The sequence below is a fragment of the Perognathus longimembris genome, chromosome 28, assembly GCF_023159225.1.
Source record: "Perognathus longimembris pacificus isolate PPM17 chromosome 28, ASM2315922v1, whole genome shotgun sequence".
NCBI classification, from domain to species: Eukaryota; Metazoa; Chordata; class Mammalia; order Rodentia; family Heteromyidae; genus Perognathus; species Perognathus longimembris.
In genome coordinates this window covers 16027518-16044238 of record NC_063188.1, presented here as the reverse complement: position 1 = coordinate 16044238, position 16721 = coordinate 16027518, and the positions used below count along the sequence as shown (strand labels likewise).

Here is a 16721-nt window from a genome sequence, read left to right as displayed (position 1 = left end):
TTTGCGTGCTGTTCCTCTCTCTATTCATCTGTCACCCCCTTTCCCCTTGACCTACCTCCCAACAAAATATGTTTCAACTTCCTGGCATTCATTTGTTAAACTGTGTGTTTATTTAGTCACCTGTGCTAGTGTAGTTATTCGTTTCTCTCATATCAATTGAATAAATATAGTTAATTTATCTCTTCAAATGAAAATCAAAATACATACTTAAACATTGCTTAATTTTTTAAATTTCAGCTTCCTGGTATTTATTCTGTCAAACTGTAAATTAATAGTTTAAAGGAATGAAGTCATAATATTCAATGTACACATAGAAAAAATGAAACCAGGTAACCTGAAGGGATGTGTGGAATTAGGAGACAAGGTAGAATGATGGCAGGGTGAAATTAGTGCAGATGCATTGCACTTCTAAAGTGACATGGTAAATTGTAAACCCTTTATACAACTACTTCAGGATAGTTTAACTAGAGAGAAATAGAATCGAAACTAAAAATATTACCTTCAAATAATTGTAAAAGGGATTTTATTTTGACCAAGATTACCTCTTCCAACATTTTATCCTTATCCTACCTACCTTGCCCCCACCAGCCTAATCAAATTTTCTGGTCCTATTTTCACACATGTGCATTGAGTATTATGACATCCACCTTTCCTGTACAAATGTGTTTCATCATTATGTTTATAACACACATAAATAATTTCCTTTGATCAAATCCACCCTATACTTAGTGCTTTTCTTTAACTCCCTCCTTCCTCACCCTTAACAGTTTTTACTGGGTTATACATACGTGTAACATGTCCATCACATTCACCCCGCTACCTTATCCTTTGCCCTTCTCTTTCATACAAGCAATCATGTCATGTCCTTTTTTATATGAACATTTCACAAATATGTGAGAATATGCAATATTTGTCTTTCTGAGCCTGACTTATTTCACACAACACGATAATTTCCAGTCCCATTCACTTTCCTAGAAATGATATCATTGCATTTTCCCTAAATTTCAAAATATAATGTTATTGTAGTGATTAAGGTGCTACACAGCATGGTTAGGATTTCACAGGCAAGGTAAAGAGTATCCATTTCTTGTTTTGGACCATGTCACTCCTTCCTTCACTTTCCCCCAGTTTCCGACTTCTGTCCCTGCCCACAACTTACATAATGCATCTTTCACATAGCAAATACTGAACAGCATGACTGCATTTGTTCACCTTTTCTCACTCCCTTTCTGCACACACACACACACACACACACACACACACACACACTTTCCCTCCCCTAAAAAGGAAAAAAATCCAAAAGCAAAACAAACACCACCAACAACAAACAGCAACAAAAGCAAAACACCTATTTTCCATTCTGTGAAAATTTGTTTTGATACTGTTTAAAATATTCAGAGGAATTACACATTTGAGTTCCTTCCCTAAGAGTAGCCTTCTTTACTCTTACTGTGTGTTCATGCTTAGAGTCCTGTATAGGTCATTATGTTCAGTTATATTTTAGATATAGCTTCCACATATGAGAGAAAACACATGCCATTTGTCTCTGTGAGCTTGGCATATATCATTTAACATGATTTGTTCTAGATCCATCCATTTTCTTACAAATGATATAATCTTATTCTTTCTAATGGATGAGTTAAAGTGCACTGTATATAAGTGTCATATTATTTGATCCACTCACCTATTGTGGAGCATCTGGGTTGTTTCCATATCTTGCCTATTGAGAATAGTGCAGCAATTAATGTGGATGCGCAAATGTCTTTACTGTATCCTGACTTTTTTATTGTAAAGGTGACGCACAGAGGGGTTACAGATACATGAGTAAGGTAATGAATACGTTTCTTTTTTAACAGTCTTACTCCCTCCCTCATTTTCTCCCGTTTCCCCTCCCAACTCTCATTCTTGCCTTTCTTTTTCTTTAAGAAAAGATTTTTATTGAAGTATATATTTTATTGACAAGAGAAGTTCATTGTGACATTTTCATATATGCATACAGTTTATCCGGTCAACCTTACCCCCAATCGTTGTCCTTCATCTTCCTCCAACTTTCTTTTTTAAATTGATATATTTATTGTCAAATTGATATGCAGAGGAGTTACAGTTTCATATATAAGGCAATGATTGCATTTCTTATCAAATTTGTTGCATCCTTCTTCATTTTTCTACCCCCTCCCCCCTCCCCAATTACCTCCCCCTGAGTTGTACAGTTGGTTTACAGTATGTAGTTTTATAAGTATTGCTGTTGCATTGCTTTGCCTTCTACCCTTTGCCTCTCCATTTTGATGCTCCCCTTCCCTTCCCTACTTCCAATAAATGTATATAAAATACCCATGGTACCATAATCAGTAATAGTGACATCAGGGGTAAAAACATGGGGAAGAAAGGCCAAAGAAAATGGTATAATTTCACATGGCACATTAAACATAACAACAACAATGATAAACCACTTATTTCCATTACTTGGAATTCATTCTGCTTAGCATCATCTTCCCTCTCACCTTCTTAACTTTGATATACAGCTGTCTCCCTTCTGATCCCATCCCATCCCCTGATGTCCTGATGTTACCCTTATGTAGGTGTCAATAGAGACTTAGTAAAGCTGATCGCTAAGGAGTGACCTGAGAATGAGAGAAAATTGTGACTGCTTGCCAAAGACACATACCAATGGGCATTCTTCTACAGAGGATAGAAAGCTAAACCCTTAATGCTTGAGACTGAATGGAGGCAGGGATATTGCATTTATTCTGGCTTTTGCACTCTCATTCTTCGCAGTGTTTCCCTTTGGGGTATAAGGAGGTTTCTGGAAGATAAAATGAAGGTATGAAAAATCAAAGGATCCTTGGACTTCCTTTGCCAACTGCATGGATTTTGGAAAAAGTAGACATTTATGGGATACATTTCCTACATTGTTTCCTCTTCCCTAATCCTGAGGAAAATCTTCCATCCTATCTCCGTCCATTAATGAAATAAACAAATGGATAACATGCTGATTCCCCTCCCACACCAAAAGGTTCAATAATCAATTGACTCAGATTTAATTGACAATCTTCTGTGTGTAGTGCTATTTTAGTAAGCCCATTATTTAAAGATGTTTGTGCTTTTTTTTTTTTTACCCATTCTCCAATTTCCTCCTCTCAAACAGGAACCTACCTGCACCACTACTTCCAGTTGACCCCTGTAACCTATCAGGGTCTGTTATAAACCTCTTAAACACACACACACACACACACACACACACACAGACACACACACACATACATACACACACAACACAAATGAACAGATTGGGAAGAATGTAATATTATTGTCATGAATTCTCTCTAAATCTAAAATCTTGGAAAATTCATGAATTATACATATACATACAAACATATACAAAATCTTCTGGTAGTTGAAAAGAAATTGTACTATTTCTACTCCCTACCTTCCAGTCATACATGATCATGCTTCCACCACAACATGCATAAATGTTCCCAATTAGAAATCAGAGAAATGTCAAATGTCAGGGTAGGAAGAGAATGAAGAGATAATTTAATCTAACCTTCTTATTTAACAGAAGATAAAACAAATACCCAGAGGAAGAACTTTCCAAAGGTCACTCAGGTAGCTGAGAAGAGAAATGAGAACTAAAATTGTGGGTATGTTTTGGATCCTCTGTGTCAAAAGAAACAAACACATATTCAACCAAGAACCTGAGTGTATATGGATCTGTCCCCCAAATGAGGAAACACTAATCTTTTCAAAGCAAAAATGACCCCATTCATCATGTCTGAATGTCCCTGTTCTTTTCTGCCTTGCTTTGCTGCTTGTCAATTCCCAGGACACTTTCCTTTTCCCGGCCTCTGAACAGCCCTCACGAATGAGCAATTCCTAAATGCATTTGCTATGACGTATGAAACGGCAGCCATTCAGAGAAAAGGTCAGTGTCAGTGTCCTCTGTTTCCAAATATGCCTCTTTCAGACATTACAATACTGAATACCAATTGCCTAAAGACTTACAAATCTCCTCTAGAAAAGACCAGGGCTCCTAAAGAAATGGCAAATCCTATGCAAGTTTTAATACGATTTACCAAACTAAAAAAAGGGAAGCAAAAAGGACATGAAAATATATCATTTTTCTACTGGCCTGGAGAATTGTGCTGACAAGTCTACAAGTGCCAGTCGTGACTTCATTATTCTTTTTCTCCTTTTGTGTGTTGTAGGGGGATAGGGATGGGGTTTGAACTCAGGGCCTGGGCACTGTCCCTGAGCCTCTTTGTGCTCAAGGCTAGCCAGCTACCATTTGAGTAACAGCACCACTTCCTAGTTTTTTTGAGTGGTTAATTAGAAATAAGATTCTCAGAGGGACTTCCCTGCCCAGGCTGTTTTCGAACCGTGATCCTGAGATCTCAGCCTCTTAAGTAGCTAGGATTACGTGTGTGAGCCATCGGTGCCTGGCCAGTTGTGACTTCTTATTTTTCTGTCTTTATGCTCATCCATCTCTCTAGTGTCTTACAATGTCACCTGTGTCCCAGACTTGCTGTCTGGTCCCCAGACAAAAAGAAGTTAGGTTTCTAGGGAGATAAGAAAAGAGGGGGGTGTTGGGAATATGGCCTAGCGGTAGAGTGCTTGCCTCGTATACAAAAAGCCCTGGGTTCAATTCCCCAGCACCACATATATAGAAAAGGCCAGAAGTGGTGCTGTGGCTCAAGTGGCAGAGTGCTAGCCTTGAGCAAAAAGAAGCCAGGGACAGTGCTCAGGCCCTGAGTTCAAGGCCCAGGACTGGCAAAAAAGAAAAAAAAAGAGAAAAGAGTGAAAACCACAAGGAAAAGGCAATTATTCTAATGGGTATTTCCTTTTGTTGTTGTTTCGTTTTCAAAGAAGGTCTTTTTGCTATGCAGCCCAGGCTCACCTCTGTATTTCGATATTCATTGTTCTATGGAACCTCTGAAAATTAAGATGTCTTAAACATAAAATATCAGATCTTTTTCCTTGGATGCTTCCAAACATCCCTAATCATCTCTCTCTCTCTCTCTCTCACACACACACACACATACACACACACACACACATACACACACACACAAACATACACAGTCTTGCATATCATGCCTGATCCACATAGCCAATCTCTCCTTACTATAGTCATGGTGGTCAACTCTATGTTCCTGAGCATAGTTTCTAACCCTGAAGGCCTCACACTTCTTGCCATATTGTTTTGTAAGACATTCTTCAAATGTTCAATTCCCATTTTCATTCTTCAAAATTCAGCTACAAAATCACTTTCTCTTTAAAGCCTCCCATGATCCCAAAGTAATTTTTCTCCATATAAACTCTACATAGGAAATATTTAAATTGAGATCTGAAATCAGAAAATGGGTGAGCCAGATGAGAAGGTTATTGCCTTCCAGAAAAAGAATATATGCATGAGAATGAATGTGAAGCAGGAAGAAACTTGAAGCTTTCAATAGAATTGAAAGGAGTGGATAGGAGCCCACATAAAAAGCTGGAAGAGCAGACATTATAGGCCACATTAATTCTTTTGGATTTTAAACAAAAAACAGAAGCCACTGAAAAGTATTAGTGTGGAGAAACTTTGGAAGGAACAAGAGTATGGGAGGAAGTATAATGATGAAACAGACTGTATAATGATATATATGAGTGTGTGCATGTGTATGAACATATAAGGAAGTATAATGAAATATGTTAAATCATGGTTGGTGTGGATACATTTGGAAGATATTAAAATGGAGAATCTCTTAAGAAATGTAAGAAAATCTATTAAGAAATATATGAGAGATAGCAAAAATGGCCTCCAAAAGAATAGTGCTATAATTTACTGAATACAGAAGAAATGAAGGAGAGCTGTGGTTGGTTTCAAGTAGTAAGGTTTGTAGGCAATGAGATTTGTTTTGAAAATACTGAATTTGAGGTGCCATGACTTATACATGTGGACACAGCAAATATTATGTTAGATGTATTGTTCTGAAGCTCTAAAGAAAAGGCTAAAGAACTAAAGACACTGAGAACCAGTGCTTGCCTTAGCAGCACATATAATACAATTGTAAGGATTCAGAGAAACTGAAAACCATCAGATTGTAATTGAAGTCATGAAAGTATATAATATTTTTCAACAGAAAGAGTTCATAAGGAAGGGAAACTGTACATCCCAATGAAGTTCTACTACAAAGCTATAGAGGGAATGAGAAAGAATAGTCAGAGAGAAAAACCCAAGACAGTGTGGTTTCTCCAAACTCAAGGAGACAGTACAATAAAAAGAAGAGCAATCATCTGAGGTGAATGCTGTTGAGTTGCCAGCAAGAGTGGATTTAGTAATAGGAATGTCACTGTGACCTTCCCAGGAGCTATTTTGGTGGAGATGCATGGAGCAGAAGACAGATTGGAGTGGGCTGAGGTGAAGAAACAAAGACAGAAATGTAAATAATACAAGAAATTTGTGTTTAATGGTAGGAAGGAAATTGTTTGGTTTGAACATTGGAAAGAGTAGAAAATGTTTATAAGCCAGAGTCCAGTAGAGAAGGGTTAGTTGAAAAGAAAGGCAAACAAGAAACTAATGGTATGGGAGTCCCAGGAAGGCAAATTGGGATGGGACCCAGACATCGAATGTTTTAGGTGTAGTTGTAGAGATTTTGAGGTAGAGTTGGATGGGCAATGAGGATGCTTGCTGAGACTGAAGAGAGGTGGAATGATAGGAAGAAATATTGAGAAGACAATTGGCCAAGTTTTCTGTCTAGTGCTATTTTTCTATAGCTCTGCAGTGCTTCCGAAGCAGCAGTATGATGCAGTGGTTCAGAACATGGATCCAAAATAAAAGTGCCTTCATATGAAATTAGCTCTACCACCACCTAGTTGTATGGGTTTGGTTAAATTATTCAGCTTTTCCATTCTTAGTTTCCTCATGTGGAAGAAAGAAAGCATAATTTCACCTACTTACAATTTTATTATGAAGATAGTTTAAATACATAAAAAGGGCATAAAACAATGCCTAAAATAATGATCCTTCTAGTTTGCTTTTATTATTAAGACTCTCCCAATCACACCTGAGTATGTTTGTCCTTGGATTACATGGGAATGCAAGAGCTGATGAAGGGAACGAAATTTTTGTCCAAAAAAAATACTACTTTAATTTCCTAACTAGCATAATAATACAGTAGGGATAAAAGGTGTCCTTCTATTCTTAGTTATATGTAATTATAATTTTAATATAGCAGTAGTTCAGTGAATACCAATATATCCCAGTAGAGAAGACTTGGTCTATAGAGGATGGAACCAAGAGTAATTTCTAATAAGGAGCCCTGAGGATTGCATCTTGAGCCCTAAGATGATCCTTTTTCTAAATCCAGAAGCTGAGACAATGCAAGCAATTGGGATTTCTAGACCTGTTCCATTCTTCATTTCTCTCTCTCTCTCTCTCTCTCTCTCTCTCTCTCTCTCTCTCTGTGTGTGTGTGTGTGTGTGTGTGTGTGTGTGTGTGTGTATGTGTTTATATTGGGAGGAAGAAGCCTCTACATTGTGGCTAGAAAATTTACTGACTTCTTTAAGGTGGAAAAATAAAAACAATTTGTTTATGGAACAGTTTTGGAAAATAGTCACCAAAAAATCAGGGTAAGTCTTATAGAAAGGGAATCTCAATAACCACACATAAATATTTGCTCCCCAGGTATCATGCTACCTTAGTGACTTAAATATAAAGGTTGACTGACAGCAGATAGATATATGACTAGTTGTAAAAGTTAGAATCAGCTTGGGGAATATAGATGGGAACAATAAGTTCAATGAGGCCAGCTAATACGGTGCCCGGAAGGGCAAAGCAGGAACACAAGCTGTCAAATTTGCTAATACAATCTGAATTAATGAAAAGCCTAGATTACATGTACATAATAATATGCCACTTTATTATTTTCAGTACAGTACATTCTGTACATAGGAAATGTCTAAGTGTTGCCTAGCAGAGGTCCCACCAGACCTGATCCTGTCTGATTTATAATTAGCACATTTATTTGTTAGTATGCAAATGAGCACTGCTATGGTACTCAGAAAAAAATTGTGTTGTTAATTAAATGCAACAGTCTTCCTGTAATCTTGCTCTAACTATTCATTAGTGCTACCAATCTCTTCTTTCTCTTAGAGAACAACATATAAGTAAAAGGATGTGAATTTACACAACGACAGTTTGGTTATGTTAAGGTGGGAATGTGGCATGAAGACATGATAAGACTTCAAGTAAGAAATGTGCATGTCAAGTGGATTTACCAGCACCACATAGAACAGAGCAAAGTGGAGTAAGCAAAGACAAGAATTCCCATTTGTAAGTACCTTTGCTATAACTTATGCTTGCACCCATATGGCATCAACAAACTGCCTTGGAATCTGATTCCAATGGTTAACTCTACTCTGTGTAAAAACACTCAGCAAATTTTTATGTTCCTAGAACATGGGTGAGGCATAAACTGCACATATGCATTATATCATAGTGAGTAAGCCAAAGGACACTCATGTCATACTGACTGAGTACCTGACTCTATTACCCTGTTTTTGTATCAAGTTGATCAGTTATGACCTCCCCATGTATTGATATCCTTATCTACATTGGGCATTTCCATAGTCATATTTATTTCATCAAATTGGAGGTAAATGATTGGTGAGATAATTAGTTTAAAGCACTGAGAAGATGCTTAAAAGATTAGACGTCCCACAAAAATGCTAGCTTTTAAGATGGTAACCTGAATTTTCTTCATTCTGTCTTCTGCCCAATCAATCCCTCTACAAATAAGTCTGGTTTAGGAGTCTAGATTTGCTATGTTACTTACTGACCATTCCTGTACAAGTTTTCTGCAGTATTTAATGTAAATGGCTACCTTCTCTTCACTATAATCTAAGGAGGCAGAGAACTACTTAAAAGATCCTTTTTATTCAATGTCAGGAGGGAACTGTGAGTCTCTGCCTCTGGTGGGTTACAAGTGATCTGCTAAATTTCCATATGCATATTGGAGTCTCACCTGCCCAAAGCAAGAGGCAAAGTATAAATTTCTCTGCCTGTTTCTATGGGTCTACAATTCTTCAAAATTAGTGAATGGTGCCAGCTAGTGTTTGTGCAGCCAATGACTAGAATAGAGGTCTGGATATTTTTACATGTGTTATAGCAACCTTCACAACTCTGCTGTTAAGACCCTCTAAAATTTTAAGGTTAGGAAATTGCACAGAGAAGGACATGAAAGCCATGAATTATAAATCACAAATGTTCACTTTTTCACTTGTCCGCCAATCTTTATTTAAGTACAACTCTTTATTAATCTTTTACTGTGCATCAGACACTCTCCTTAGCAATGATGCCCAACACTGAACACAGAGGATTAAAAATATCCATGTCCAACATTGATCAAGATTCATTGCATTCATATACTATTTTGTTGAATAACATTTTATACAACTACTTAAAGAGAAAATAAAATTTAAATAGAAAAACATTTGGAAATGCAAGAACAACAAATGAATAAACAAATATCCATGCCTCATGAAACTTGTAAGGCGGGAACATAAAGCAAGACTGGTTCAAAGACCTGATATGATACTCTGATCTAGTATGACACACTGATGAGCTTTCATATCATATTACTATTTTTACCATCATATTGAGTTGTTCTCTCTTTTAGGAACAGCAGAATCATGCACCAAGGAAATCAAACTACTGTCTTTGAATTCTTCCTCCTGGGATTCACAGTGCAGTCTGGACAGCAGGAAGTCATCTTCATGCTATTTCTATCCATGTATCTGGTCACTCTGGTAGGAAATTTACTTATCATTCTGGCAATTATCAGTGACACTCACCTCCACAGCCCCATGTACTTCTTTCTTGCCAATCTATCCTTCACTGACATCTGCTTTACAACTACTACCATCCCCAAAATGTTGGCAGACATTCGAAGCCAGAGTCCAACTATCTCCTTTGCAGGATGCCTTACGCAAATGTATTTCTTTATGCTCCTAGTGGACTTGGATAATTTCCTGTTGGCAGCCATGGCATATGATCGGTACATTGCCATCTGTCATCCATTACACTATGCTGCATTGCTGAATCCCAAGCGCTGTATCCTATTGGTTGTGACCCCATGGGTCATCTCCAACATTGTCTCAATACTACATCTCAGTCTGCTGAGTCACTTGTCATTCTGTGATCACAGAACAATCCCACACTTTTTCTGTGACCTACAACCCATTTTAAGGCTTGCTTGCTCAGACACTCAAATCAATGACTTGTTAATCTTGGTCATTGGGGGAGCAGTTATCTTCATCCCCTTCACCTTCATTCTTGTCTCCTATGCTCTCATTGGTAACACTGTGTCTGGAGTTCCATCAGTCAAGGGAAAGTGGAAAACATTCTCTACCTGTGGCTCTCATCTCTCAGCTGTGTCTCTCTTCTATGGATCTATTGTTGGGGTCTACTTTCTCCCCTCTTCTGCCTACTCAGCAGAAAGGGATAAGGTAGCAGCTGTCATGTATACAGTTGTGACCCCTATGATGAACCCCTTTATTTATAGTCTAAGAAACAGAGATATGAAAGGAGCACTGATGAGACTACTCAGCAAAAAATGTTTTTTCTGATGTTAGCTCATCCATAAAAGTTATCTTTACTAGATTACGAGGCATAGGTGGGGTAACACATCCAGAGATTTAGATTATGGTACTCTCTAGATTTCCCATCAGTTTTCAACTTCCAGCCCAGGTCTAACTCTAGATTATAGTCATTTTACTATGAAAAAATTTATGACAAACAAAACTTCTTTTTTCCATTCCACAGTCTTCACCACTTCTATACAAAAATTTCTTCAAAAACCCTCATAAATATAAGTTTCACTGTTATGGATTTTTAATTATTAGTATGTATCTCAGAAGAAAGAAAGCAAGGAGAGAGGGAGGGAGGAAAGGAGGGAGGGAGGAAAGAAGGAAGGAAGGAAGGAAGGAAGGAAGGAAGGAAGGAAGGAAGGAAGGAAGGAAGGAAGGAAGGAAGGAAGGGCACAAGGAAAAGAAGGGATGGAGGACCTGATGGTGATATCTTAAAATACCTTATCAAAAATGCTACATTAAACTTTAAAATTTCCAAAACTAATTTGACTCAGTACAGTATAACCCTTTGAGATACATATTATAGTGCTACACATGCTGAACAAGGAAAATACAACGTACTAGGAGAAGCAAACTAAGCCTCAAGCAATCATATCTTTTCTCCTATATAGTGGATAGTAGGAAACAGCTATCACCAGCATTTGATTCTCTGACCAAGACAAGTACAGCACAGAGGCCCAAGCACACCAGGTAGGCACTGAACAGTTATTGTAGCCTGCATTCTTGGTATATCTGGACTTGATGGTGGATTTTGACATCTGTCCTCTATAAGATTCAGTGCATTCCTTGGAATACCTGTATTGTTCCACTCTCTTCCAAAAGACATTCAGTACTTTCTCTCAGGTCCCATCTCAAGGTATTATATTTTCTGAACTCCTCTATATTTCTAAAACTTTTCTACACATAATTACTCACTTCTCTACTCTAGTTGTCATATGGTACTCTCTTAAACTTTTCCTTCGCTTTTTATGTGCTGAGAATTAAACCCAGGGCCCCATGCCTGCTAAGCACATTCTACCACCAAGCTGTATCTTCAGCCACCAACACATCAATGAAAACATCATGTCAAATATTATATCACTTAACAGAATGAATTAGAATATTTGTACTATCAAAAGGCACAGAGATCTTTTGCAGTGGGCATGATTCTGTTTTGTGAAGCTTTGCTGCTTTAGAGAGAATGTAATGCCTAAAACAGAGTAGGTATTCAGTAATATGAATTGAATAGGAATGCTGTCATTTTTTAGAACTGAAAATTTAGGTTCAGTTTATTTTCTGCTAGCTTTCTGCGTAATCCTAGCTGAATCAATAAATCTCTCTGAGCTCCAGTGGACCACTGGTACCATCTATGAATCAGTTATAGTAACTTCTGCCTCCTAGCTATCTCCATTGACTACATAAGATGCTTTGCAGTAAAAATATTCTGAGAGAAAAGTCTGTGGAATTTCCATGCCAGATAGCTGCCTGGAATTCAAAATAAATATTAATGTTAAAAATAGGAATTAAACATATAGAGTAATATGAAGGTTTGAGGAATGCAAAAAGTATCAATAAAAGAAGGTCATTATGATCAAGAAGTATTGCATATATACATGGATCTGTTAAAATGAAACACTTTATACAACTAATTGATCTCAATTTAAAAAAGATCTTTGTGTGGATATGGAAATTATGGCATGATGCTTGACACCTTTCATGGTGTCTGGTACCAATAAAATATAGCCTGCTGAGTTATACTGTTGAGGCTGAATGAGGGCTGGATCTACTGCTTTGTGCTCACAAAAGGCAGCAGAAGTGTCTAGTCCATGGTGCTCTGAGTGAGATTTTCAGGCCTGTGCTAATAACAAAACTATCTGTGATTGATCAACACTGTTGGAGTGAAAGAAGTTAAGAATTTGAGCATATACATTGAGAAAGGCTGCTGGACTCTGAGGTCTTCTGGTCGTGCTTGAGGGTGAGACGTTCAAAGAGATAACTCGCCCGGCCCAGCCTGAGGGGAAGCCAGCCTGCGGAGGTTGGTTAGGTGGTCGCCCATCTTCTTGATGAGCTTCCGACGGGAAGTGGTTCTCTAGAAAGTCACCGAGATAGGGGTCTGTGCGTGCAGAACCCAAAGCACGAAGATCCAAATGGCTTGATTCATGTTCTTCTCCAGGGCCAGGGTGGCTTCCATGGCTTCCACGGTTTTCCCCCACTCATCTTCCAAAGGCTTCTGCACATCCTGGAGCAGCACGCGGCCGCCACGCCGGTTCTGCTTCTTCAGGAGGCGGTGGGCGCCCTCACGCGTCTCCTCCGCCAGCTCGCGGAAGAAGTGGCCCGCGCCGTCCAGAGCCACGTCGTCGCCAGCGAAATAGTAGCCCAGAGAGAGGCAGGTGTAGGAAGCGTGCAAATGCAAGTTGACCAGGCGGTTGACAGCAGCCTCCACCTCGGTGGAATAATTCTGACGAATCTGGGTGGTCATGGCTACTCGTTGATACAGAGCTAACCAAAGAAACCAACGGCGTTGGTTGGTCCTAGAAGCAGGAGACGGGCGAGAAGATAAAGATCTGAGGTTGTGAGTGGAGCTATTTGAAGGCAGCTAGTGGTGGAAAAGAGTCCCCGGGTCTGTTCCATCCAAACACTGTTGAAGCAAGATAACAGATCCGCGGGACTGGCGCGCGCTGCTTCATCGTAATATCTTAAGCAGGACTCTCTATATAACAAATACTGTATATAATGAATATCATTTTAGCCAAGGAGTTTAGGAATTGATGTTTCTTGGTTAATTTAAAAAATCCATTGAAACAAAATGTCATTAAGCAACCCCTTAATGCCCTTAATACTTTTCAAAGTACTCTATTTTGGACTTTATCCAAAGATATCTCTCTTAGCTAATCTTTGACTATGGATCCACTAAGTTCTGCATAATCATTTTTGCATAAACCTAACTGATAATACATCAGTCTAACGTCCTGTACAGTTTCTTTAAAATTATATGAAACCAGCAAAATGAACTTCAAGTTATGGAAACAAACAGTATACCATTGTTGTTGTTATTTTCAACATGCCATGTGAAACCATACCCTTTTTTTATTTCTTTCCTGTGGCTTTACCCCTGATATCACTGCAACTGATTTTAGTACCCTGTATGTTGTATATACATGTATTGGAACTAGGGAAGGGAAAGGGAATACCAAAATCGAGAGACAAAGGATAAAAAGACAAACCAATGCAACAGCAATACCTACAAAATTATATGGCGTAAACCAACTGTACAATGCATGGGAGGGGACATGAGGAGGGAGGAAGGCAGGGGAAAAATGAGGGAGGATGTAACAAGTTGCGTAAGAAATGTATGCACTGCCTTACATATGAAACTGTAATGGCTCTGTACTTCACTTTGACAATAAAGAAAAAAAATAAGCCAAATGTATGATCCTTCTAAGTAATTGCCAATTTTGTCATCAGTCTCGAGATCTAATCCAGCAACATTGTACTAATGATCTTACAGTCTTTTGGATGTGTGTAACTGAACTTGTACAGGAATAACTTCCCGTTGCTTTCAAATAGGACTGGTTCATGAACTTTTAATTACATGAATTTTAAAATAAACAAGTGTCAATAACACAAACACATTTTGGAATGAAAATATGGTAGGCCATGATGATAATAATGTGGGAATATTAGAGAACAACTTCTACCAGCATTTATCAGGGCCTGGCCACTGGCCAGAAAATTTTGCAAAGGTAATGAGATAGTATCACACGTAGATCAGTCAAGACATAGATTTCTATATATCAAAAGAAGATAAGTAGAGTTGTTCTGGTTGTGATAGACGCAGGGGTCCTGTGGCCTTCACTTTCAGTCTACCCACCAGCTCATTCCAGATTCAGTAGAGAAATTTGATCTGCAGTAAGTAAGCAAGACTTTTTATTAGTGGTTGACTACAGGTTGCCTGTGCCTTGGAGTATCTTGTCTCATCTGTCTCCTTTAAATCACTCACAATTTTTGTCACAGAATGTGTATATGTACCTATACATATATGATTTATGTATATATGTATGTGATTTCTCTTCATCCCATAAACACATACCCAGGTTGATTACAGATATTGAAAAATTAAGACATACAAGCACTGTCATAACAACATAAGATTTCATTTTAGATCTTAAAATAAGGCCAGAAGAGGCAAGAACAGATCACAATGGGTCAAGGGTATGTATGTGAAAAATCTCTCATATAATGACTGAATTGCAAACAGGACTATCAAAAATGAAGGATCTACCGCTATGCTGATGATTTTACTGTCTTGGAAAAATTGGGGCATTTGGGAACATGTTGCTTCAGGAAAGCACAGCTGCTGCTTCTTCATCTGTGAAGTAGATCTTAGGCTCCACCCTGGAACTTTCTGCAGAAGGAAAACTAAAGCTACTTAGTAAACTAATAAAACTTTGCCTTTAAGTCAAGACTTGAAGAGTCTGGGATGGGAGATAAATCAATCACTTGATGTTCAAATATCTGGAACATCGGAAGAGCCGATTCTATACTCCAGATCCAGGAAAAAAATATTTATTAGTAGACAAGTTTAATAGTAGCCTAGAGGGCATTATGTGATATGCCTTAAAAATTATGAAAAGGAAATATGTGATATATTTATGAGATTGTATTTTAAAAAGAAAAAATTCCGTTTATTTATTGTATAGGTGCTCAGGGGTACACACACACACACACACACACACACACACACACACAGAGAGAGAGAGAGAGAGAGAGAGAGAGAGAGAGAGAGATGCTCATGAAGTTCTCAGTGCCAGATAAAGAAGATAAAGACTGTCCTTGTGAGATTATGGTCTTTGGCAAACATTCTTAATACAAACCACCCAACAATGAACAAAACACATAACTATACTTAAAAATACATGATGCTTTTACACTATGAACAGCAAAGAATGTAATGCTTAGGGATAATTCTGATAGTAAATTTTTAGAGTAAATCAATAGATACAGCATAATATAGACCTGGCTTTTAATTGTAACTTCTCCACTTTTTAGTTGCAAACACTTGGGAAGGTCTAGATATTGACTATAGATTGCCTCACACATAAGAATACATACTTATTGAATGTTAATTCCCTCATTTCCTTCCCAGACCTTGAGGTCCCAAAAAGCCATTAGCCCAATTCTAAATCTTCTGGAAATTTATATTAAATAGGGCACAATCTTCCAAAAGAAGGATAAGACAAAAAGTAGATGTGGGAAAAAATAAAGAGATGTGTAATCCATCAAAGGAAAATGTCATATATGGTAACATAAAGCTGTATCAAACTAAGAAAAATAAGACATTTTCTTAAGTATCTTCGTGTATAATTCTTACTCAGACTGGCCTCGGTCTTTATAAATTAGTTTATTTTGAAAGGGTGACAGTTCTAGGGCTTCAACTCAGCTTTTTGAAAAATATTTTGCTAAGGCTAGTGCTCTACCACTTGAGCCATAACTCTACTTTTTGCATTTTGCTGGTTAATTGGAGGTAAGAGTATCATGGACTTTCTTGCCTCAGCTAGCTTCTCACTGGGACCCTCAGATTTCAACCTCCTGAGTAGCAAGGATTACAGGCATGAGCCACTAGCATCCAGTTCAAAGGAGTCTTAAAACGTATACAACTTCTATTTCTTAAATATTAGATAATGGAGTTTAAGAAATGAATCAGTACCATGTAAAAATGAATATGGTCCAGTCTTGGCCCAGAGAATTATCAGAGAAAAATAGTGTGGTGGGGGTAAGTCCCCACAGATTAGAATGAAAGCAGAAAGGTCTGAAGAAAATGTGGGAAAAACTTTCATTATAGCTGATACAATCCAGAGAGTAGCAAAAATAAACATGTAGGATCACCAGTGGAGAGACCATTTGAGTTTATACCTGTATATAAAGAAATAGGTAAATCATTATGTGTGTATCTGAGCAGAAAATAACCAATAGTAGAGAAGTGTTACAATAGAAACTGATAATTATTTGAGACTCATGAAGCTGAAATATAAGGACTGACCTGCAAAAAGTCCCAGTACAACTAACTCTATACACATAGCATTCTGTTTGATACAAGCCTGGAATGTAGTGAAAGA

At 37.9% G+C, this 16721-nt stretch overlaps 1 protein-coding gene and 1 pseudogene across 1 annotated transcript; one reads left to right on the top strand and one right to left on the bottom strand.

Moving 5' to 3' along the window:
* The first annotated feature begins 9657 nt into the window (after nucleotides 1-9657).
* LOC125343626 (olfactory receptor 1468) lies at nucleotides 9658-10605 on the top strand. Its single transcript, XM_048336132.1, has one exon. The coding sequence runs from the start codon at nucleotides 9670-9672 to the stop codon at nucleotides 10603-10605; it is 936 nt and encodes a 311-aa protein (XP_048192089.1). The 5' UTR covers nucleotides 9658-9669.
* A 1908-nt stretch (nucleotides 10606-12513) lies between these two features.
* Nucleotides 12514-15132, bottom strand: LOC125342962 (annotated as a pseudogene).
* Nucleotides 15133-16721: the final 1589 nt, after the last annotated feature.

What these genes read in the sequence shown, in the direction of transcription:
- LOC125343626 (XM_048336132.1), top strand. Translation starts at nt 9,670, where the DNA reads ATGCACCAAGGAAATCAAACTACTGTCTTTGAATTCTTCCTCCTGGGA.